Source organism: Barbatula barbatula, assembly GCF_947034865.1.
Source record: "Barbatula barbatula genome assembly, chromosome: 4".
Lineage (NCBI taxonomy): Eukaryota > Metazoa > Chordata > Actinopteri > Cypriniformes > Nemacheilidae > Barbatula > Barbatula barbatula.
The window spans coordinates 10,025,784-10,052,714 of record NC_136768.1 but is presented as its reverse complement, the minus strand read 5'-3'; the positions used below and the strand labels follow the sequence as shown (position 1 = coordinate 10,052,714).

Genomic DNA, 26,931 nt, shown 5'->3' with positions numbered 1-26,931 from the left:
ATATCCTACACAGGCGCTATTCTCAGACGCGCTATTCTCCACCCTTGCCTCTTTACTTTTGGTATGGTGGTCCTATTCGTGTTATAAATGAAAATTGAAAAATTTCAGAAATGAAACTAATAAAAGTTCTCGTCCGTCCTCATCCTGTTTGCGTTTCACAGGAGAGACTGGTTGCAAGTCGCGCCACCCGCCTTAACGCCATGTGACTCCTGTTCTGTGCTGCTGCAGCTCGTGCTGAATGGAGATTCTTTTTAACACTATGCTACTTGAAGGGCCGGAACAAATTACATCGAGGGCCGCCAATTGAATAGCCCGGCTCTAGGCTCATACAGTCAGCTGGTTTTCACCATCACAGCACATGATTAGTCATGATCGTCCATTATTGTTTGTGCCCTTCTTCTTTCGACCCATAGGCCACGTGAACGTCTGATGCGCTTGCAAAGAAAGAGATAGTTTAAGAAAAAAATGCTTAAGGTTTTTTGCTGATGTTGGTGTTGTTAGCTGTTCCAAAAAAACATGTACGTCATGAAACTTCATCCATGTTTTACTTATGTGAATCGTGATTCCAACAAATGTTTCACTTTCGTCACGTGACTCTCATTGCAAATTACGTTGTTAACAAATTTGAACAAGGCTAAGGGGCATATAAGCTTACTTTGTACAGATCCGACTAGCTTGACTTTTTTAATGCGCAGACCCGCCTGACTTTATAACTGCTACTGTATAAAGAAGACCCGTGTCTGCACCGCCCGTGTTGTATAAATAATACGTGTGTCTGCGCACCTCACGTTGTATAAAGAAGACCAATCCTGGGAGGCCTGTTCAATGTTTACAAGAGCCCTTATAGTTCATCCTGTGCATGTATTTAAAAAGAATGCCATTAGCAAACAAACAAATTTTAGTCAATTCAAGTTTCCTTACATATACCATAATATATACTATAGTTTATATATAAAATACGATATGAACACTGCACGCATACTGACTGCATTTATAAAAATAGAAACTTGGGCAGTGACTGAAATAGACTAGACATTTCCATTCCCTTTTTCATTATGTTTTCATCAGTTGGCCAATCATATGAATGACTGCAAGGCATGATGGGAAGAGGTTAGCCACGTCCCACAGGCAGTCATTGAGGTGTGCTTGACAGGCTGAGGAGAACCTAAAGCCTTGCAGATATTGTGTGCTGCGGTCTCTGCTCTCTTCTCCTGAGAGAAGAAACTTGTTATGTGTTGTGTGATGTCGAGGGTGTAGCTTATATGCAAGCAGGGGCATTCGGGTCAAAATCTTATTTAATCATGAAGCTGTAAAATAAAAAATTAATATAAATTGAGTACAACGGAGTAGTTCACCCAAAAAGAAAATTCTGTCATCATTTACTCACACTCTTTTCATTTAAAAGCTGTATGACTTTTTATTCTCATCCGTAGGACACAAAGGAAGATTTTTTATAGAATGTTAACCGGACAGCGACGGCACCCATTCACTTCTACTGTATAGACACAAAACCCCCAAGTCAATGGGTGCCGTTCGCTGTTCAGTTAACATTCTATAAAAAATCTTCCTTTGTGTCCTACGGATGAGAAAAAAAGTCATACAGGTTTTCTTCAAAGTATATTTTGCAGAAGAAAGTCATACATGTTTGAAATGACAAGGTGATGATAGAATGCCGGCAGCCATATCACCCTGTTGCCCAAGACTGGTTGCCCACTAGAGCCAAGCAGGGTTGAGCCTGGTCAGTACCTGGATGAGAGACCTGGGAAAACTAGGTTGGTGCTGGAAGAGGTGTTAGTGAGGCCAGCAGGGGTCCTAATGCCCCAGTATAGTGACGGGGAAACTATACTGTAAGAAAAGCACCGTCCTTCGGATGAGATGTTAGACCGAGGTCCTGACTGCCTGTGGTCATTAAAAATCCCAGTATATCCTTCGAATAAAACTAGGGGTGTAACCCCGCATCCAGGCCAAATTCGTCCATTCTCCTCTATACATCATGATTGCCTCCTAATCATCCCCATATGTACTAATCGGCTTTCGTAACTCTGTCTCCTCTCCACCAATAAGCTGTTGTGTGGTGGGCGTCCTGGCGCAATATGGTTGCCGTCGCCTCATCCAGGTGGATGCTGCACATTGGTGGTGGTTGAGGAGATCCCCCCTTCCATGTAAAGCTCTTTGTGTACCCAAAAAAGCACTATATAAATGTAATGAATTATTAATTTATTAATATAATAATTTGTACTTCTAGGTGAGCTATCAATTTAAGTACTTCACGGTCCTGTGCGTTAGTGAGTTGGTGCAGTAGCCCATTGCATCATCAGAATCCGAGATAAGTTTCCAAGCTCACAAGTGTAAAGCATCACATCAGATCATGCTATTCAAATAAGACATTTATTATAAGCATCTTAAATGACTTATACACAAGTGATCCCGAGTTTTTAAATGAACAGTGATGAATCGAGACAGGCCCTAACATTACACAGTTGATCAGTGCCAAAGAGCTGCTAAACAAATTAGCCATGTCCGGTCTATGAATAGCACAGAATTACTGCTTCACAGACGTAGAACAGGAGCTGATGTCTTGTTCGTGCAGCTGGCTGTTAATGGATACCTCTTAACTTCTGACTGCCTCACTGCGGTGCCATAAATAGATGGTGATGTCACAAACACTCTGCTTGGAATGAGTAAGTAACGACGGGCGATTCGAACGGGCTCCAATTCTCTGTCAGACGACCAGTTGGGTTGGCAGCTTCCATTGCTGACCGTTTGGTTCAGCGAAGCATAACATTTGGAGTGTTATTTGAAATATAAAGCCTTTAAACCACTGTGGCTATAGATTGGATATGTAGGCAATAAATGTGAACACATTCATGCGAAGGTTGGGTGTCTTTATCGTTTTTAGTAAGGTTATAACTGAACCTTGAGTTTGTAGAACATTCCAACAGCGGTCATGAAGGCCAAGTGTATTCCTGAAAGATTTAAAATGGTTTTGTTGCACCTAATTGGCCTATATTCTGTGTTCTTGAAGTTAAAGTATTCTTGGTAAATCTTTCTGATTGTCTATTCATTAGACTTAATGGTCATATTTACACAGTCTGGGCTGTCCCCGATCTAGTGCACTACGTGACATTCACCCTGTAGGTCATAATAAACGTGTGAACAAGAGACTTCTTTCAGGGGCTGCTTCAGCGTCTTTTATAGTGCAGGGGGCAGGACGTTTCAGATTCTAAAGAGCTTTCGATTGGTAGAATGTAGGGGTGAGAGACATTGCAAGTCAGCTGCAAGAACGGTGCAGCACACGGACCTTTTAGGTGCAAACACAGCATAGAGGAGCGATAGGGTAAGACAGAACCAAATATATTCGTCCCTGTAGAACTAAAGTGCAATATCACAAATTACATTTTTAGGATGGTATTTCTCTGCATCTGCTTTGTGCAGTGAGTGAGCGGCAGGGAGAAACAGCGCATTCAATTTACTAACGTTATACAACAGCTGACTTGTCAATATAGTGTTTCCCAAAACCAATCAGTTAGACTTAAGAAAATGAAAATACTTCTGTAAAATATGCACAGTTTGTTAGTCAGATGGATGCGCTGGGTGTTCTCCATGGGACTAATACACTAATATTGGTCAAATAACCGCTATTTGAATGTATGTGTTTGATGATTTTGTCATACGATGTGGCAATGCGTGGAAGTGACTTTTAACATACAGTGGCGTTTAATTACTGACAGTAGAATACGTCAATGAGAACGGCTTTACTGGGCACTCAGTTGTATTAAAATACGATATGTGAGTTCTAAGAGTAGAAGCCAAAGTACCAACACTAGTCTGACTCTGAGAGCAAACGTGACGCGAAGACATCTTAAATCTTAAATATGCAAATTAGTACATTAAGCATAGATTTTGAATCGAATCGTGACCCTATGAATCGATTCTGAATCGAATCGTGAGGGACCAAACGATTCCCACCTCTAGTAGAATGATGTCATCAAAAGTACAGATGTACAGTATTTGGGTGCACGTGTGAGACTTTCAGTTTTGCATGTTTGTATCTTCTAAATACAACTTTATTTATTTTTATGCAGATTTGGCTTTGCTTTAGGTCCCTCCTTGAAGTTTTTGTGTTTGTCTATTTTATTGTGCAATAGTTGAAAATCTAATGACTTTGAAATTAAACACTACATTTGATTTAATCCTTTCTACCCTAGCATGCACCACATCTAATATTAGCAAAAAGTAGACTTCCTCATCTCCATTGCTCTGTTAGCAGGGATCTCAAAGACAGCTGGATGGGCAAAAGCAAGATGGCAGCAACTTTATTCAGCTTCCATTCTGTTTGTGAAGCCGCGCTAACAAAGAGATACATCCCAGCCCTCGGATTGGTTCTGATCGGTGGGTTCTGAATAATGAATCCATGGTCTGTCCCCGATAACAGCAGGGGGTCTGAGTGTAGATGCTTGTGAGGAATACTCAGGGCAGATAGTTAGCATTCATGTCTCTGGGTTCTGCCAACACCTTTCTTCTCTTTTTTTCTTCCTTTGTCCCTGCGCCCCTGTGTTGTGATAATTACAGCCTGGCTTTCTTCAACGCCAGGACCTCTGCCCACCCACGGCAGGCACAGCTGTTAGACTCCTTCATCCAACGGCAACCGCAGGCAGCCCACCGCAGCTGCTGTCAGGGTAATCAGCATACAGGTACTTCACTGGGCCAGTCAGCGGCTGCCACCCTCCAGCTACAAACCCCCGGCTGATCATTACACCTGTAACCTTTAAAACCGACCTCTGCCAGGGATTACTTGTAGTTCCCCTGCTGGTGTAGAAGTGACGGACAGGTTAAAAGGTTGAAAGGATTTGTTTAGCGCAAGAAAGTTATGCGAGTACTCTTTTTTTTTTACACTGCAGGTCAACTTATAGTTCTGTCTCTTAAGCTTATAACAATGATTTTGTTGGCTAGAGTCAGTTTGACATCATTGGATTGTTGTCTGCTGGGAAATTTTTGGAAAGGGTTCATATTGCCATTACCATTTTCACGCTGCTTGCACTGTCACACTGCAAAAAATGTACTTCGTATTTTGGTCTTGTTTTCAAGTCTCTGAGAGTTCTTATATCAGATTATTATGTTTTGTGTTATCAAAATTGGTTTAGTTTATGCTTAAAGCAATAAAAAGGTCTGCCAATATTATAAATTTAAATTTTTTACACCAAAAAATTGTCATGTATTGGCACATGCTTTGGAAAACGGTTACATTGGTATTGCCAGACTCATGCTGCTTGCTTTCATACTGCAAAAAATTTACTTCTTTCTTAGTATTCTTTTATTCTAAGTACAAATGTCTGAATATTCTTGAATCAAGATACATTTGCTTGATAAAAAATGATCAAAAGTGTAAACAAGTGATTAAAACAAGCAACAATATCTGCCAGTGGGGTAGGAAATACTGTTAGAACTTAATTCAAGTTTCAACTTAATTCAATAAATGTAATAAAATGTATTGTTTTGTACACTGTCGATAGATATTTTTGCTAAAGTTCGAGAAAAATACTAAAGAAAAAAGAAAAAAATGTCAGATCCATTTGCAAATATTTGGCAGTAGTCTGCTTTGCTGTTCGCTTGAATTGTGCTTTATAAGGCAAAGCGCTTTAGTTTAACTTAATATTCACTATCACATGATTGAATATATGTTTGACTTTTACTGGTTTGTTTTAAGTCCATGACAAGCTAATACTTTGCAACACGGTCTGAGTAATTTTCCGATGTCTACCAAATTGGCATCGGACGATGGCCACAGTGAAACATTGCGAAGGGCGATGACATCATGACAGATTTGTTTACAACACGATTTGCAGCCCGAGCAGCGATGTCATGTGACTAAAGTGAAACATTTGTTGGATTCGTCCATCGGCGATGGTTGATAGACATGACGATGTTGAGCTGGCATCGTCTACAGGCCCAACCCTATCCAACACCATCGTCTCAGGATACAGTGGCTTTTAGATTGATAGCAATTAGCAATGACAAAAGTCATTCATTTTCAAGTCGCTGATTTGAGGCGACATGCATGACAGCATGCCGTTGGTGATAATGAAGTGTGACATGATGCAGTGGAGGCAATAAAAATCACATAATCTTCTACCTGAAACAGCTGAATACTATAGTCAAGCAAGAACAATTACTTACAACCAGCATTACAGTGACATCACAACCTCTTGCGATGAAACAGCTTGATGTTAACATTTACAGATAGTAACTTCTAAGATAATATTGATAGGTGTTACCAAACCAGAGAAGTATACAGTCCATCTGTATTTTTAATAAACGCATTTAAATTCACACACAGCATTACTGTCAACATATCCTGGTAATATTTGAAGGTTCTGTTTGTCTCAAATGAAAAAATGTCAACAAATGAGACCGAAATGACAAAACCAAGCCTCAGGAAAGCTGATACAAAGTCACTTCTTAAACTCGAGTGAAGGATATAAATAAACATGTCCAATGTTTCGCTGTCTAGATTGTCTTCGTGTTAGTGCATGTGCTCGAGGCTACAGACAGATCTTATGTCTCATATAGTATATTTTCCTCAGTGTGCTGAAATTGGCAGGCCAGCATGTTTATTGTTAGTGTTTGAGAGCTTCCTGTGTCCAAATATACGTTCTCGCAACACAGGATGCAATCAGTAGAACGTTCACATTCGAAGATGTCAAAATACAAAGAATTTGAACTTTACCTGGAGGATATATTGCATTTGCTATCCCACAAGGCCACAGAGGCAGAGGAGCCATGATGAAATACACATAATATGTACTCTTTTCAAGTACCAAAAAGTTGGTCTTTGTAATTGTACTTGTTAACTATTTTTGTGTGGTTGTTAGCACTGAAATTATGGGACTCTTTTTGGAATACTTGTGGCTGCAGCTGTGTTCACAGATGCATGTTTGGAGTTTGTCAGAGGCGGAAGAGCGAGACCCATAAATGGAACGAGAGTGATGAATAGAAATGATGCAAATGAGCGGAGGTACATCGGGGATTCCTTTTGATGGAACGAATATGCAGCCACATCCCACTAAACATATAAATGAGGTTCCAGAACTTTCCCACACAATTCAGGGAGTTATTCTTGACTGCCTTTTGACGTGGACGCCCTCTTTTCTTGAGTGTTTCCTCAGTGAAGTCAGAGTACTTACGGAGAGCATAGCTCTCAACACACGGCTGTTGTTAATCTGGCACACTCAATGTTACAGCTAAGGGCAAGATGCAATCTGGGAAAGAGGCTGTTTCTGGGAGTGATCGGAAGTTCCTGCTGTAGGCATCTTGAGATAAGGGCTGCCGACGCTATAAGAACATGGTTCGAGGGGGACATGTTCTCAATTTAAAGGGCACATGCCAAGAAATACCATGGCACACTTTATAGTACCGTTTGTGTTCTGCAGATCTATAGACCATGATAACAGATGCTTCTATTCGAAATTTGGTTGTGTTGGAAACCACGACTCTAAAAAGCAACATTCATACCACCAAGTGTAACTACAACGATCATGTTTTTCCAGAAAGCTCCTGTGGTGGGTATTATGAGAAAGTATCATAAATGGTGGTCATTTCACCTTAAACCACTGAATGAAAAGACGAGATAAGTAAATGCTGCGTGTGAGATGTGTTTGTCATTTAACAAGGGTGGGATGTGATGACGACAGCAGGGACATCTCAAGGGTCACACCCACAGCGATGAGCTCAGAGCAGTTTCTAATTCTGGATGTGTGAAACGATTTTATATTTGGTTTTACCAGACGATATTTGCAAAAGGTCATGGGTGTAGTATCTGGAAAATGTATTGATGCACTATATGTAAAATACCAGTCCAAACCATGGAATAACATAATTGTAATTATTTGTTGTGACTAAAAGCATCCAAAATATATGGACTATATATTGTATGTTATAGATCGTTTCAGCTGCACCAACATAAACAAATGGTATGTTGCCCAAACATAACTTCTGGTAGGCCACCACAAAGAATAAATTGTTAAACTGTTGAGTTGTTTTGATTTAATTTAACACAATTAATAAACAATAACATATACATTAATACTAATTCAATATAATTGTGTATAATATAATTGCTATAACCAAACACAGACCGGAAATTAACTTGGTGTCAGGTGCGTGCGTCCGATGAAACTGTTTTTATATGAATATTTGTTTTGTTTTAGCATCTAAAATTTGCAAAATCGTACACTTGGCATTTTATCATCCAGCTTCTTGAGGTCTCACACCTGAAAAGAGTTTTAAACCGTATTGAAGTAATTTCCATCTTTGCTGGACTATTATTGGCTGCTATTTATAATTGTATGGTCCGAGTAATCTATTTTTAAGTTTTTTAATGAGAGAAATGTATATGTTGGCAGTTATGTTTTTGTCTACACCTTCAGATGAGAAACATTTTTCTCAAGTGACCTGTAGTGTACCTTGAATCAGGGCCATTGACACTTTGACCCTCACTGTGTTTGTATGATATAGATTTGTAAACTTAAAATGTTTAATGTTTGACGTGTTTTATTTTATTGTTACGTAATGCCAGAATTGATATAAAGAACAAAAAGGCATTTTGCTGATAGAATGTACTGTATGTGTGTCACACTTTGACCTATGCTGTGTCTTATGAATATAAAAAACCTCTCTTTTTCACAGGGCACGAAATATAGTGTCAAGGGGAAATGTTGGCGCCTGCCTGGATGCATTTCAAGTTGCCTTGGATGAAGCGTGTTCCAAATAAATAATAGTAAATCAATAAATGTAGTCCAGGGAAATCGAAATTACTTTTAAAGAACCTGCGTTTGGACTAAATTCATAAAGTCATCCAAGAGAAATCCTGAATATAAAACTTGTCATCTGGAAAGCCAAAGCTGGTGTGTGTGTGATGGAAGGTACAGAGCCACAGAGCCTTAAGCAGCAATGACACAGCTGTATGACTGACAACTGCTAACTAGGTCACCACAGAGAGAGAGACAGAGAGAGACAGAGAGAAAAGAGACAGAGAGAGACAGAGAGAGACAGAGAGAGACAGAGAGAGACAGAGAGAGACAGAGGGAGACAGAGAGAGACAGAGAGAGACAGAGAGAGACAGAGGGAGACAGAGGGAGACAGAGAGAGACAGAGGGAGAGAGAGGGGGAGACAGAGGGAGAGAGAGGGAGAGAGAGGGAGAGAGAGAGACAGAGAGAGACAGAGAGAAAAGAGACAGAGAGAAAAGAGACAGAGAGAGACAGAGAGAGACAGAGAGAGACAGAGAGAGACAGAGAGAGACAGAGGGAGACAGAGAGAGACAGAGGGAGAGAGAGGGGGAGACAGAGGGAGAGAGAGGGAGAGAGAGAGACAGAGAGAGAGACAGAGAGAGACAGAGGGAGGGAGAGAGAGAGAGAGAGAGAGGGAGAGACACAAAGAGAGACAGAGGGAGAGACACAAAGAGAGACAGAGGGAGAGATTGAGAGGGGTGGGACGAGAGAGGTGGGGTTTAAAAAGTCTCTTTTTGCCATTGAGCTGTATTAACACATTATTATTTAATGCTTTTTAAAAGTGAGATTAATGCATTTAGATTGCAGTTAGTTAACTGTAAAAAAACATTTTATTTAGTTCGGTTATAACTCTGTGTGAAAATATGCAATAAGCAAGATAAATAAGCGAGCACTACTCAGAAGTTTTCGACCCTCGAAACTGAGACCTTTTGAATCGCTGCAGACCCCATTTTAGTTTGAAAACCCCGGGGTTAAGTTTCTGTGTAAACTGACGAAAACGTACTCCGTTAATAACGTAACCTCGGTTCCCTGAGATACTGGAATGAGTACTGCGTAGCAGGACGCTATGGGGAAAACTCCTTTTTCTCCGATGACTGAAGCTTTTTTCAATAGCGCAGTAAAAACTGCACAGCCATTGGTTTGTGAAAAGTAGAACTTTAAACCAATGACAGCAAAGCTGCACGGACCTATGGCGATGATACCTGCCAAAAGGGGCGGGGCTTATGGCTATATAAGCAGACACATCACCGTAGGGTCCTCAGGTTACTTCGACTGAAGCAACAACCATATGCAGCCAGGAACGCAGTACTTGTTCCCGTATCTCAGGGAGCCGAGGTTACGACAGTAACCGAGTACGTTCCCTATCGATACTTCATTTGTACTGCTTAGCAGGACGCTATGGGGACCCAGTATAACCCTAGTTTGAAAACCCCTGCATTAGAATACGCAGACGTAGTTGCCCACATTCGCTTACAGTTTGGGTCCTCTGTATTGTTGCGTTTGCTTCCCGCCCCGGTCACATGAGCCATTACGCTACCTGAAACATTAGACGTCAGCGAGCCGCTGTTTTTATCAGACGGGGTTTGCGAGGCTGCAAGGACTCAAAAGGGTGTTTCTTCATTGTAAGCTTTCCTCCTTGTTCCCCATATGATGCTAACATGCTTTAAACGCGCCTCATTATTGTTGGATAATATTCAGGTCATGCTGGTTATAGAGCATTTCAGAGCAAAAACCTGTGCAAGCTAAATGCTTTACTCAAATAAAGACATGAAATTATATGTGATGTGCAGAGAGTTTAACAGAAGGTTACATGCATAAAAAAGGACATGTTTCTGTGCACATTCCTTGCAGGACAGCTCTTACTAAACGGACATGGAAACAACTCTAGACATTTCTTGCATATTTTAAAGAGATTTTATTTCCCAAAAATGAAAACATTTACTCACTCTCGTGTCATTACAAACCTGTAAGACTTCATTCTACAGGACACCTAAAAAAACATTATTAAGAACAACATTGGACCCTATTGACTTCCATTGAATGGACACCAGCTTCTGTATGAATCCAGTCATCCCTCACCTTAGATTACAGTGACAGGAATAAAGCGAGAGCGAAAGAAGGAGGGAAAGAAAACCTTCATCCGTAGGGCACAGGAAAATGTTGGGGAAAGTGGAGGGATAACAGGAAGCACTCAGCATATCTAATGTAAGAGAGGGTGTGTACATTGGCTGAATGTAACGGATATCAGTAGTGCTGGCCGTATGCCTGTGTGATATTCACATGACTGATGATTGGATCAACTCTCAAGGGCTCGGACCCCAGAACAGGTCAAAATAAAGTGCAGCAAATCTCTCTGATCAGTCAGTTTTTTTTTGTGGTGGGGTGGTATACCCTGGCTTGATACATCACAATGCATAGATATTGTTTTTCTTTTCACCATACTGATACTGTATGTCAGATATTGCTTCCAATTGTTTCCTCATCTGTAAGTCGCTTTGGATAAAAGCGTCTGCTAAATGACTAAATGTAAAAATGTAAATGTAGATAAATAAGAGCCATTTGAAGTCTCTCTTAAAGGTCCAGTGTGTAATTTTTGGAGGATCTATTGACAGAAATGCAATATAATGTACATATCTATGTCTTCAGAGGTGTATGAAGACCTTACATAATTGAGCGATATGTTTTTATTACCTTATAATGAGTTTTTTCTGTCAACATACACCGCGGGTGCACTTACATGGAATTCACCTCTTTTAAAATAGAAAACTTGTTGTATAGACTGATATTTTTCTGATGTCTGGACTCTATCATCAAGGGCTTCAGTAAAATTTCTAAACTTTTTTCATTTTTCTTTTCAAATTCCGTTTTATTTTTCACTGAAGGACATTCAATTTTATTTATTTAAATACTGAAGGTTTAATTAAACCTTGAATGTTGTGAATTCTGTAACATGTACAGGAAAAATATCATTGAAAATTGTTAATATTTTGGAAATATCATAATAATATCCAGTTGTGAACCCTGCGTTTTGTATTGTATCAAATCTAACGGGTGTTTTTAGTATTTACCAAATTCAATTTTATTTTTTCCCAAACATTTTGAACCATACAGGAAAAACATATTTAAAAACAACAGGTATAATGTATACAACTATGTTAATAAACTCGTATCTTACAAGTACGTTTTTTTTTAAGTCTACTTAAACTTAAGTAATAGTTTTTAATTATGTATTCTTTTTTAATATATGTGTTTTTTAATAATAACGTACTTATTGGTCGAATTATTTAAAAAAGTGTTCCAATTATATGTCTATTTTATGTTTTTATTGCAGACCTTTCTATAGGTAGTGTAGGCATGTTTGGTGTCAAACTCTGGAGTAAACCCAGACTATTGTGTGTATACCCAGAAATTTGTGAATGAGGTCCATTGACTATGCTGAAATAAGCAGGAAATCATCCAACAACGCTAACTTTCCATGCATATATTTCACAATCTGGCCTTTACATGTACAGTACCAGCTTAATAAAAACATGCACACACCAAAAGCCATATTTTTTCACCCCCACGGAAGCCGTTTCCCTGTCAATTATACCGGTTCTTCACCACAACCTCCTTGAAGGTGAGAGAGAAAAAGAGAGCCTGCACAGATGGCTTGTGGGTAATTGAGGGCACACATCAGACAGTGCGAGAGCGTCCTTGACCTTCAGAGCTGCCACTGGTGCACCCGAGTAAACACACACGCACACAGATTTTGGTGCCATGTAAGTGCTTATGCCGGTATTGACATTTTTTGACAGTCACAAGAAGTGAAGATTTTACAAGCTTAAATAATTGTTCTCGGTTTGCACGCTGTGTTCAGCTCATATGTCCCGAGGCTCTTCACTTGCATCATCACTAATAATAAGATGAATGACAGTTCCAATTCTGAGACCGTATCGAGTTGCGAGTGTGGTAGATGTTGTGGCCTGTGAGTCAGAGTCCCAATCAAACAGACACACCACACATGATGCATGGATATAGCAGCTATATGTACTGCTCATATATATATGTATTTGTATAATATGAACCGGTGCTTATATTTCTAGCTGTACCTGGTCTTCATAAATGGTGATTAGTGGAGTTAATTGCTGGCTCTCTCTGAGGACAAAGCCTTATTTTTTTATCAACAGAGGGCAGTGGGTGGATGGATGTTTGCGAGAGCTCTGCACAGGTCCTGAACCCAGAATCTGCGCTAGTTTCCTAAATCACACACTCGCTCAAGTCTCCAAGCAGTGGAACGGCACTGCTCAAGACTGACCTGTAAATTACATAAGCTCAGTCATCTTCCGTATAGTCTTTGCGTTTCATCTCTCACTCTCTCTGTTTACAGTACATTTACATTTGTTCATTTGGCAGATGCTTTTATCTTCAGCGAATTACAAATGAGAAACACTGCTACATAAGCAATTTATACTAAGGCCACAGCAATATAAAAAGTGCTCATGTCTTTCTTTCTTTCTGATCTAGATCTATCCATCCATCCATCCATCCATCCATCCATCCATCCATCCATCCATCCATCCATCCATCCATCCATTGTATACACACAAATTGAAAAGACATATTTAAAAAATCTCTGTTGGACTGAAGTAAAGCGGGCATATACATCTAGAGTGACATGAATATCAGTAAACCACGAGACAGTTGTCATTTTTTTGGTGAACTGTTTGTTTAGTGTTTGTGTTATTCCTGATGATGTGGATGGCTGGAAGGTCACGGAAATACTTCTTATAATGAAGTCATGGGACCTTCAGACTCCAAAGGCATTTGGGAAGTCACAGATATGCCCGTTTGTGAGTTTAGTGGCTTAGGCTGCTTTTTTATTTCTGACCCTGTGTAGTATTAGTCTCGGCCTCAGACGGCACGCCAACAAGCCGCCTACAGTCCACTTGCCAGCCAACTGATGCAAATTGCTCACAACAGTAGGAAAGACCTTTTCACTATACAGTAAACCTTAATCTTAATAGCTGACTACACTAACTCTGTGAATAAGGCACACAAGTTTTACAGTAGTTTTCTGTAGACACATTATGGAATGTACCACTCCATTCTTTTCACACTGGTTCTAGGAGCACACTCTGAGCAATAAAATGTACACAATTTACTACAAATAGCCCGCCTAGTTGAAAACAGAGCCATTGAGAGAGAGAGAGAGAGAGAGAGTTGCGTCAACTCCGTTGACTCCAATGGAACAGTATTTCACCACAATGACGGTTTTAGCATTAAGAGAAATGTCCGTAAAATAAAGGAAAATTTACTGATAAATTTCTGCCAGTACTTTATCCGTTATTCTACGGGATTAATTTTTCAGTGTGTACCCCTTTATTATCTCAATGCGTTACCATCTTTTTAATAATTATTTTTAAATATAATGATTTACACTTGTTTTTATTGCATCATGTTTAATGCACAACAATACTGAGGTGCAAATAGTATCTGCCACTATTAAGTACCAATAGCATCTAACCACTATTTACACTTAATCCAAAGAAAATACAGCTATTTTTGGTTAGTGTAAAAAGCATATTGCCAGGAAATGCTGCTATATTCACTTTGTGTAAACTGAACCTACTGTTATTTTTAACTTAGTGTAAATAGTCGCTATTTTATAGCCAGCTGCCTAAAATAAAAGTCTTCTGGGTTATCAAATCTAATGTCTACAGGTTTTATAGGGTACGTTGTAGCAAACATTCCTATTATTTATTACTATATCACTATAAAATTACTTTCTTGTAATGATTCACTTAAAGGCATTCATGTATTGTATATACAGTATTTATATTTATATATTTAGACGCAATATATGCAATAATGCAGCTGTTCAGTGAGTCACAAATGCAGACAAAGACTTACGCAACATAAAGACATCCACAGGTGTTGGATTCTGTAGACCAGGAATTTCTTTGTTCAATCCCAAGTTTCATTATCATTTCGAAGATGTTGTGTTGGCAGAAATGATTGCGTTACGGAGGAACCAATCCCTGTTGTCCTACACATTATGTAATGGAGTTTTTGATGGTGAAGAAAATCTGATGTTGTGTTTTGTTGAGGTGGTTTGAGCTTTCTTTGTTGGTACTGTAAGTTGGTCAGTGTGGTGCTGTTTATGTGTAAGCATGTGGTCAGGTCAGCAAAACACCCACATACTGTATGGAAGTACAGTATGTGCTCCGGGAATTGCAGTTTACATAGGCGGATTTACAGTCTCAACACAGTTCTGTTTTATGAGCTCCTGAACATTGATCTCTCATTTTAGCACTCTTAGTGTAGGTCATCCAAAGTAGAAATTTACTGCTGAACGATTTTCCTTCAGGGTCATTAAAAAGTGCAAATAGCATCTTTAACATGGACAGAATCTCAAAGCATTAGCATCACATGCTGTTCGCGTGAATTTAAACTTAAAAGTGCACACTGTCAAGTTTATAGTAGAAAAACGTTCCCAGACACTTAAAGGAGAAAGGATTATAGGTGTCTGTTATAGCTCACCTGTATAGACTCTCCATTGTGATGTTACTATGCCCTCTTGTGTTCAGAAAACGCAAAACAATTTGACCGTATGTAGAGAAGAAGCATTCTATTTTGATAATGCATGTAAGGGGTGTACCGTTGTAATGAGTTTTGTATGTTAGATAGTTTTTAATTTACAGGGACAAACAAACAGAATATAAAAACAATGGGAAAATATCTAAAGTTAAAAGGATAGTTCACCCCCAATAATTCTGCCATCATTTAGTCACCATTTCAAACATGTATGACTTTCTTTCTTTAGGAAAACACAAAAGAAGATATTTTGAGCAATGTTGGTAGCCGGACAACAGCGGTACCCATTCACTTCTATTGCATAGATAGACACAAAACCAATGCAAGTCAATGGATACCGCTGGTGTTTCGGTTACCAACATTCTTTCAAATATCTTCTTTTGTGTTCTGCAGAAGAAAATCATACGGGTTTGAAATGACAAAAAAAATTTTTTTTGTCTGAACTCTGCCTTTTAACAAACAGAACAAATTTTATGAATTATAACAAAATAAAACACAACTTTGAGGAAAGTTTTTAATGATGGAATTCGAAAAAGACACAAGTACATAAGTGATCTACGTTTATAAATATAGTTCACTGTCCACTCCACAATCACAAAACACGTAATAATAGAGCGGTTAGAGAGCCAAAAATAATGCAGACAAATTCTTGTACACCACAAAAACATCCACAGGTGTTGCACTCTGAACATTTTGTGAAGTTGCGTGTTTTTGCATTTAAAAGTTACAGTTCCATACGAAGTGTATATGAGGCCTGCAAAAAGAATAAATTAATCATTTGGTTCTAAGACAACTTGTTGTTCGTGGTGTGTCATTATCAGAATTTAACAAAGTGACACCAGACATAACCAGCAGAGGGCGCACTTGATCGTGAAATAAAATAAATTGGCCTGCCATGTAGGCTAACATTAGTTTAAACAACATATTGGTTGCATGCACTTAACATTACTTTCGATTTTCCTTCAGACAATACAGTAATATGAATCAGGCAAATTCATAATAGCAGGGCTAAATCCAAGCAGTAAATCACAGGTCATTACCGTCAAAACCCAGCCCCAAACTCCACAACGCTCAATATAAGTTTGAAAGAGATGCTTAGTGTCAACACTATCAAAATTAATGAGCTTTTCCGCCTCAGTTCCATTTATCTACATTGAACAGCACCATATTTACCAAACTGAGTCATTTTTTCGATGTGTTTTCTTTGGAAACTGAATTTCTGTCTTCAGTACATGTCAGATAGACAGAGAATGGACTGTAGGCAGTCTAAGGCAGGGGTTCTCAAACTTTTTGGGGCCAGGGACCCCTTACAGCTATTGTTTCCCAAGGACCCCTAAAACAGTGATTTAAGTATATGCGTACTACAATTTGTACTCTTAGATGCCATTGAGCTTTAATGCATTGTAATATTCAGACACACAACACATTTCAATTTAAATCACATTAATACCACTTATACTTGCAAACACTGGGTCATCGTTTACACGTTAATTCATTGATCTTAAAAGCTTTCATAAATCCACAGTAGCAAGACTGGCATATAGCTCTTTTCAACACAAACATTAAAATGATGAAGATTATAATTACAATATTATTAATTACAATCAAAAGTCATTTACTGTCTTAAATACTTAATGTATTTTCCCTCAATTTGTTCCAAACCTGTAAGAGTTTCTTTCTTCTGATGTTCACACAACAAGGTATTTTGAACCAAACTAAACCTAATTCTTGTGTCCCCATTGACTTTCAATTATGTTAAAAAGAAAAAAGCACAAGAGATGTTTTGGTTACCCACCTTCTTCAAAATATCTGCAGAAGAAATAAACTCATACAGGTAGATTGACAGATTGTTGTGCTATGTCACAATCATATCACTGTTTGTTTTAGTTTTTCTGGATTTAATATAAATGTATAACCAGATTCTGTGGTTATCGAATAAGGACAATTCAATATATGAAAATGAATTCAAAAGGAAATATGATGGGCTAGTAATTCCTTGTATTTATTTCATTTGAGCAAAACTTACTGTTAAAATTAATACATAAAATAATGGTGTGATTATAATACAATTATTTTATTAGCCATTACTTTCCTTTTATGATGGCGGGTTGTAGTGATGATAATTGAGAGACTGTGTACAACTATATATGTATCTGACTATAGTTTTCCTTCTTTTTTTAATCAAATCAAGTCAGTACTTTTTTCAGAGTTACGTGAACTAAGCTCGCAATAAGGAGATATTTCTCAGAAATGCGAGATGATAATTGGGCGTTATGAAGTGTGAATTGCAGCGAAAACAAAGTCAGAACTGGGAGACAAAAAGTCGTAATTACCTTTTTACTTTTTTATTCAGTGGCAGAAACAGACCATAAATGCAAATGGCATAGCTACAAGACATGAACATGACACTTTTATTGCATACAATATGAATTGTCACTTATTTATTTAAGTCAATAATGTAACAAATGTATTTTGTGTGTTTCGAGAGTATGGAGTAAGTGAAAAGGTGGTTCCGTTAGCATTTTTCGTACTGCGGAAATAATTTCGCACACATCAAAGACCTCACTTTGAGAACCCTTGGTCCAAGGTAATACTAATAAAGTCCACATGTATGTCCATACAAATTATGCAAGTCCGCAATTGAAAACTGGTGCATCTATAAAATGTCTTTTGCATTGGTGACTAATTATAATGAGAAAGTGTGTGTTGAGTCATACGTATGACCCCAACAGCATCTGACTGAACTTGCGGTTTATCACCTGCCTTCAGATGTTCAGACACCACCTGCTTATACAGCTCCAAAACACATTTATCCTGATTTTGGCAACAACTTATGAGTTTTTAATTCCATCTCGTAGGAAGCAGACACGAAAACGGCACAAAAGGTCCGCTGTTCTCCCAAAAGCGGGTCGCAAAAGGGAGCACGGGTGCATTTTTCATCATTTTGAGGGCATTAATGCGAAGTTATGAGGCTGTTTCGCAGCCCGCTGAAGACTGATGACTTTCAACTTGCAAATAAAGTAAAAGCAATCAGAAGCCGCTGCTACGGAGAAACCCACAAACCAGCGCAAGGCAACAACGGACAGAGATGTTAGTACTCCGCTAAAGATTGATCGCACCAATTTAAAGCCACTTTGCTTCATCCAAAAGCTGTTTTTCTGTTGTTTTGTGAAGCTGTGAGTTAATAGTGACTTTAAAATATGAAGAGATAAAACCAAATAAGCGAGCAGGAAATTCTGAAGCAGAGTTTGGGCAGTGCTGCGTGGCGCCTGCTGTGTGACCTGTCTGTGCTACAATTTGCCTAGAATTAGCAAAACATTTATTTTATTAACCACTTGATTCAAGTTTCAACCTAAGCTTTTATTGGGCGTTTCTTTATTCTTTCATTATTAAAACATATTTCCAAACCTAACTTTTGTGTTTTCCGATATAAATATGTATGATTTTTATCGGGACTATGCTTACAATGCTGTTTAGAGGGCCACCTAAATCTGGCCTACACCTCAAAAGAGCTTATGTGACCCATCGAGCCATGGACCATTTTTATCAGTCTACATGACATCACCAGGGATGCAGCCCTCCCTCGCTCCCTCCATTAAAACACCATCAGTCTACCTGATGAAGATCACTAAATCAGAAGGAACATGGAGATCAGGGCCAAGCATTAGCAGAAGCATCACCTCAGGCCATTAGGGCCTCCAGAGACACATAAATAATCCAGCAGTGTTAAATGGCTGAGCAGTCAGTCCACTTGCTGAAGAAATGCAGCAGGTTTGATGTGTCCATTAATGGGCAGGTTGCATGTGGTCATTGTTTGATGTGGAAAAAAACAAATACAATATAGACCTGATCATAGCTTTTGATACCGAATATGTCCATTCATTTGTGAATATGTCCATTCATTATACAAATATTAATAATATTTATAACTTTAGGCTGAAGTGAATACAAGCGTAAAGTAGATTTAACTGAGCGTTTCGCCGAATGACTTTGTATAAATAGCACAGGCAGGGAGTTTATTAAAGTCACTGACCGTGTGCAGAATTGCTCACTCGAGCACTGTTTTTGTGTGCTGATCCACCCACACAGCATTGTTATCGTAAGAAAAATATTTAAAACAGCACGAAGCCTGCAGAGCGTGCTCTAAATCGTGACTCAGTTGTGCAGTAACCAAAACTTGAAATGATAACCAAACTTTTCTCAGTAGATACGGCACAGATAAAAGACGCACGCTATTAGCATATAACAGCTCTCTGCATGTAATGACATCACATTATATTCTGTAGATGCGCTTGAAATTGAAATGACAGGAGCAAATTATGACTGAAGTAAAATTTCTGGGCAAACTATCCCTTTTAGATACAATACAAATATTTGTTTAACTATATTTAATTGTATTAGATGACAGATGGGATAGATTTTTAAAGAAAAAATACAAAACTAGACACTAAACCAAGCATTTCACAAATATATTGTAAAATGTAGGTGTTTTTTGGTATCTGCTGTTCTGAATATTGACAAAAACACTGTTTGGTTTTCATATCATGAAATGTCGTTCGTCGGCAAAGACACATTGCAAAATGGCTTGAATTGAAGTTCTTAATCACTTTTTTGATATTTTGTTTCTCACCGGAAACAATATTTATTCTTTTAAGCGTGCATTAATTGTCCCATTATTAACTGCATATTTAGTCAAGGTACGTAAATCAGCCTAACCGTTCCGCTGGTAGGTTTGTCGTCAAATTTAGACCGAAGCCTCTGAAATAACATCTGTACCTGTGTCCTTTGCCAATCATGATAAAACAGCGTTTGACAGTTGCACACATGCAAGAAGACAACAAATTGCTCCCCATTTCTACCCACAAGTACCTTCTTGTCATTCCAAAGTGTGCTTGCTAAAATCCTTTGTGGAAACGCACACACAAAGGGGTGACTCCCACATACTTAAATGTCATTTTTAATTTCTCTTGTTATTTTTATTAAATTTAATAAATACAAGCTAAGTGCTTTCAGTGTTCTTCAATATACTGTAAGAATTGTGTTAGCTGCTTTTGTCCAAATGACAGACACAAAGATATACTCTCTCTCTTTCCAGATTGTGGCAGACCGAGCCTTCTGTCTTGCATTTTAATGGGTTATATGTCGTGATGTATTTTGGCAGGCTTGGATAGTGACTCATACTTTTTGGGTACTTGTGCAAGCTCTCATCACTCTGAAACTTTCCCACAAACTGTAAAATTTGTTTGTAAAACACAACAAGCACTTGAAGCATCTTGGAGTTGATCACAGAGAAAGATTTGGTGTGTGTGTTGATGTTTGTGCGTTTGTTCGAGTGCCCTTTAAGGAATTGTTCACTTTCATGATCATTTACTCACCCCTGTTGTCATCCAAGATGTTTATGTATGTTTTTCTTTAGTCGAAAATAAATGAAGGTTTTTGATGAAAACATTCCAGGATTATTCTCCATATAGTGGAGTTCAATGGACTCCAAACGGTTGAAGGGCAAAATTACAGTTTCAGTGCAGCTTCAAAGGGCTTTAAACGATACGATAGTGAAACGATCGGTCATTTTCAAATGCTCGCCTTGGTCTGTTCTGCGAAGCGAGATCACAACTTCACGTTATACGTTATTAGTTGAAAAAGTCACCCTTGACGTATTTTCCAGGATACACACACGAAATGACCATTTCACACAAAAAACTGACACAAAGACAATTGAATATGTGTTATTGAACATTCAACAGCTTTTAAAAGGCCCTCCTTCTCCACATTTGTAAGCACTGACTCGGTACTGCCTACATCAAGCGTGACATTTTCAGCGTAACCTTCAGCCTTTTGGAGTCCATTGAAGTCCCTTTTATGGAGAATAATACTGGAATGTTTTCATCAAAAACCTTTATTTATTTTTGACAAAAGAAAAAAAATACATATGCGTGTTGGATGACAATGGGCTGAGTAAGTTATCATGAAAATGTATGTTGAAAGTGAATAATTCCTTTAAGAAAAAAGCAGACAGATACATGAAGATAGTTTCAGTCAGGCAGTACTCGGAGCTGATTGGCTGTCTTCATTGGGCAAAATGCAGTTATTAAATTAAAGTTTTAAAGGGTAAATGTGGAATGTGTGTGCTCGGAAATTGGTGTTTTGTGTGATTTTGTAGTGCTGCTTACATTGTTATTCATTGTCTCTCAGTCCTGCGGTAACATTTACATTTAGTCATTTAGCAGACGCTTTTATCCAAAGCGACTTACAGATGAGGAAACATTGGAAGCAATTATAACAACATACATACATGACAAAATGCATAAGTGCATCAAACTAGTCCATTAAAGCCAAGCACAGTATACAAAGCTAAGAATAGTGAGGTTAGTAAGTGTTTTTTTTTTATTGTTACGGTTAAGCCCTGATTAGTTTGATGTATATGAATGAATGTGCAGTTCATTCATGTTAATGCAGAATCCAAATATCATAACATTGGGAAAACCTGATGCAAAATATTCTTTTCTAAAATATTTCAGTTGGTTCTGTGTGGGATGTTATTGTTAAGTGTGTTTCATATATTCATCTTGAAGTATTTTTATTTGAGCATTTTTTATTCAAGTGGCTATTTCATATGAATTAGTACAGTGTTAATCATACAAACACATATGCTTATTTAAAAGAAAATGCATGGATGTCCACCTCTAAACACAACCATCGCTGGGGGAGAGCTGATTGGATTGTCGAAAATGTATGAATAAGAATGTGTAAGAATTAGCTGCCAGGTCACTAAAACGTAAAATAGTTGCAAATTGTTTTGAGATGTGATGAATCAATATAAATTATATTAATGATCCATACAGTATGTAAATTAGGTTTCTTTTTTTGTACTATCAGAACTATCAGAAAACATTTGATCAAGATGTTTGAAAAGTTTTTTTTCCTTTCACAGTAGATGCAGAGTATATTCTTTACCTAACTTATGTTCTTATCTTATATAAAGACCAACTTGTTATGGTTGTCTCTTTGTTAGTGGAAATGTTTTAAATAGATGTAAATGGGTTATAACAGTAGACCAAACAGAGTGAATTATGTTTGGGGTTTTCGGTATGATATTTATTATTTCCGAAGGGCAGGAAAGCATGTGTGCAGGAGTGTTATGTAACATATAATTGCCGTTGGAATTTATTATATTCAGCACGAAATGCTCCAATGAAAACAATATGCTATGCAAGTGTTCTTTCTGCACTTCATGCACAAAATAAATCATTATAGACTGATGGAGATTATGAATGAGTTGTGGCACTTGTAAGTCTTAACTATTGACTAGCCTATATGCTTTGCATGGTTTATATCATTTAAATAAAAACTGGTTTTGCAGACCTGGTCAAAACAGATTTGAGGACATGTCTGCAGTTGAAGAGATGCATCATTTGCATAATCCATTTTAAATCTAATACCAGGGTGAGAACATACATAAGTGTAAAATCAGCAAAGCTTGTCGAGAAATGAGATGCATTGTTTTTGGCACAGTGTCACACATTTGTATAATTTGATTGGACAAATTACATACAAAAAATAAACGTGATATTGTGAATAAGTGAACTCAAGCATATGTTCTTCACTGACACTTTCTTGTCTCCTTGGTAACCAAGCAAAGATTTAGATTAGAATCATTTAAAGAATTCTATAAATGACGTTAAGATTTATTTTAATACTTTCACACACCCAGTTTTCAAATGGCTTATGATTACTTCACTCTTTGCTTATATCATCATAGTTTTTTAATGTATGTATATGATGCAGTTTTAAATGTTATGTATACATTACAAGATTTTGATAAATAACAGCAATGTATTATAAAATTAAACAATGAATTATGTAATTATATATTATTTAATAAATACATAAATCAAATTTTCACATATTTATTTAAATTTAAAAAAAAAAATTAAGTTGAGATCTGTTTTAATACAAACATCTGTCTATGGCACATAATAGTGCTTGCACTTAAAGTGTTCTCTTAGTAATACCAATAAGCCACTCAAGTAATGTAACGTATGCTGTAGTAGTAAAAACTGACTTTTATTATTGTATGCAATCTACTTTATTAGTCTAGACATCAATCGACCTTTAGTCATTTTACTATACAGTATATCTCAAAGTACTGTATGTGTCTGTCCAGATTTATGCACCGAAAAGCAAATAAGACATTCAAAGAACCACACCCTAAATGTATCAATTCTGGTGCTATACATTGACGTCAGTGATTGATGGATGTAGATTGCATTGACCAACAAAAGGATGTGCAGGCCATCATGATCAATATGTGGTAATATGACATGCAGTATGTAGAATGGGATCCTGTAGCTGTAGTGTTGCTCCATAGTGGGGAGCTTTACCTGTAACAAGCTTCCTTAAAGAAAGGTTACATTTTTCCTTTTAATTCGACATTCAGTTTTGCTCCATTGCACACCCACAAATAAAGACACACAGAGAGATGGTGTGGACTAACAGGTCAATTATGGCGCAGTGTTTTCAGGCACGGATGCTTGTTAGGTCTCATGGAACCAGACGGATGAGTGGACACCTAGAAAGAGGACATTGATTTTTTTGGCCCATTTGATTGTCGTGTGTTTTGTACATCTTTTTAAAGCACAGATCAGAGTACGACTAGGGGGTGAACCAGCAAACAACCCTTTACAGTACACCTGACGAATTATTACGAATTCTGACCAATCGGAGGGAGGGTTTGCTCACGTAAGCAAAGCAAACCAGGTACAGTAGAAAGCAACACAGGCAAATTAACAACAAGGCCTCCAAAAAGCAGTATTTGGAAATGCTTTTCCTTTTCGGCTGAACTGGAATTGTTTATAAGGCAGTAGTGAGACAGATTTATTTACATTTACATTACATGCATATTGCAGACGCTTTTATCCAAAGTGACTTGCATAGCATTATCCTATACATTTTACATAGGTATCTGCAACCCCCTGAGATCGAAGCCACAACCTTGCATTGTTAACGCAATGCTCTTACCACTGAGCTACAGGAAAGCTGTAGATTCATCTGCTGCTGTTTTTGTAGCAGGAGGAGTGACAGGGCTTGGCATGTTTCGAGGCCACGATCCAAGCCTTCCTGGTCTGGCACAACACCCCAGGGGAGAGTCTCTCTCTCTCTCTCTCTCTCTCTCTCTCTCTGTGTGTCTTTGTGTGTGTGTGTCCTTTCAGGTTGCTCAGAAGCCCCATCTGGTGTATCTCTGTATGCCTCTGTGCCCTGATAGGACATTCGGAAGCAGAGACTCGGATTAGTACCATCACCTTTTATTACTCTTCTGATGGAAAATGTTCATAAAGATAAAGTTAAAAACACCATGCATATTGTTTGCCTTGGTAGTTTTCTTTTTGGCAATCTTGCTGCCTTTCATTTGTGGAAACAAACATTTCACAAGGCTTTTAAAACCACTTTGCTAGAATCATGCTGCAAATCAAAGCAGTTGCATCATCATTTCATATTTTTGTCAATTATGGAGGAAGAGCTCACTTAAAGGAAAAGTTCACCCAAAAATGATAATTTCGTCATGAATTATTCATCGTGTAGTTGTTCCGAACCTGTATACATGAATTAGTTCTGTAGAACACAAAGATATTTGGAAGAATGTTAGCATCTGGGGCACCAATAGTAGGAAACCAAAGTAGTTTTTTTTAAATCGTAGTTAAGTAACCTTTATGAGATCTATACAAAAAAAGTCAGGGGTCTCTGATTCAATAAAGTCAAAGATATGCACTCTCACTTTGCCAGGCTTTATAGATTTTATTATCTTCCACAACAATGGCAACTTGTTTTCTCAGAAAAGCTTTACAATGAAGCCAAATTGAATGAGGCATTCATGTGCGCCCTACTCGGTTAAAAGAGCATCGAATTAAAAGAGCTCTTTTATTAACCAAAAGGAAGTTTATCTTGGTCAATACTCGTATTCAATTGTTGTAGTGGAATTCTTTCATGAAGAGGCGAAGTGATGTGGAAAAAATAAAATTGTATTGATCCCAGTCTCAGACCACACGCCCATGTTTGTTCGCTGACCATTTGACTCGCAAAATAGAAAATGAGTTTTTTGATCCTATCAGATTGTCTCGTATTATGAATCATCATTTTTATCATATCGATCTGACAGGAAATTGACCAGAAATGATCGATTTTAAATAATGATAAAACTTTTTTGGACCTGAGGATATTATTTACATGCATTTACATGATCGTCGTTTAACAGCAGGGTCCCTGCTGTACATCTCTCTCAGCATCCGTCCCGAACAGGAGTCCCTTCTGTGGCCCCGCCCAGTTTAGAGTCCGATATCTGGTTGGCTCACCGGGTCTGTGATGCTGTAATAACGATGTGAAGAGGCAGCAGCTTATCGAACAGATGGGCTGGTCCAGCACACGGGCGCACAGCATCCGTGCCACGATCATGGAGCCTGCATCTCTATATATCAGCCTGACGCTGATTTAACATCTCTCATCGATAATGTCGACATTAAACTGACTTCTTTTTCATACAAGGCGTCTGTCCGTGCACGCAAAGGAGCGCACTTGCGTTTTCTTTCCCGCTTTGTGGATGTGACAAGTCCGGCATCAGGGTCTGATCCCTGATCAGTTAAACTTGACGACAAGGATTTAATTCACACGTTGCAATCGGAGGCTCGTTTTGCACACTGCTGATCAATTCTGCATTGCATTGGCGGAAATATGATTTTCTCAGACATGAACACGGGGACTAATTCCCCGAAGGTCCACCCGCCCAACGGGACGAGATTTTATACATATCAGGCGAGTATTTAAACTTGGAGCATTTCCAGAATGCCATATATCTCATACAAACACGTTGCTGTGGTTGTTATCTGCAGTTTCATTCGCTTCTGAAGGGAGAAAAGTGAAAGGTTATGCATCGGTTTTTATCGTCTTGTCGCGCAATAAGGGTGTGCTCAGAGTTTTGCGCGAAATAGGCTGACTTGACCATTTCTATACACGAAAAAACTATTATGATCTATGAGGTTTAAGTTTAGATAAAGGCGTTAACCAGCAGGACAAGCTGGTGCGAACCGGCGTATCAGAGCGCGCGCATTCCTCCGGAGCCGCGACCTCTTTCACAGTCAAAACAGCATCAGACTGTGAGGGCAGTGAATTCAATTCGTGTCCTTTATAGTTGTTGCATATTGTTTGAAACTGGATTTTTAGAAGTAATATAGTTATTGTGCTACAAGTTATAGAAATGTCATCGCTCCATTGGACCGCGGTTAATGTATAACGTCAGTATTTTACGTAATCCGCGTAGAGCGGGCCAGTTGTCACAAGTGAAAAAGTCCGTTTCCAAAATAGTATTTCATGCTAATTAAAAAATATAATGACAATGCATTGAGTCAAATCCCACCATTATAGGAAAATATACAAATATATATTTTTTAATAAACATTTATTATAAACAAACTGTATATTATAAAATATCTCCAAACCATTTTTCATGTAGCTGTATTCTCACTTATCATTTAAGGTCATTTATAACAAAAATGCGTGATATTTGTTGTTTTGTTTGAC

General features: G+C 38.2%; 1 protein-coding gene across 11 annotated transcripts in view; it reads left to right on the top strand.

Annotated features, from left to right (window-relative positions):
- The window catches only part of ppfia2 (PTPRF interacting protein alpha 2), a gene marked incomplete at its 5' end in the record, with an annotated part of 106,714 nt that overhangs the window by 6,096 nt on the left and 73,687 nt on the right, over positions 1 to 26,931 (top strand). For 2 of the 11 annotated variants that reach the window (XM_079454285.1, XM_079454284.1), the window contains one exon: positions 26,086 to 26,166. The exons of the other annotated variants lie outside the window; for them this stretch is intronic. In XM_079454285.1, coding sequence (XP_079310411.1) covers positions 26,086 to 26,166 — 81 coding nt within the window. Of the gene's footprint in view, positions 1 to 26,085; positions 26,167 to 26,931 lie in introns of those variants that run through there. 11 annotated transcript variants of the gene reach the window in all.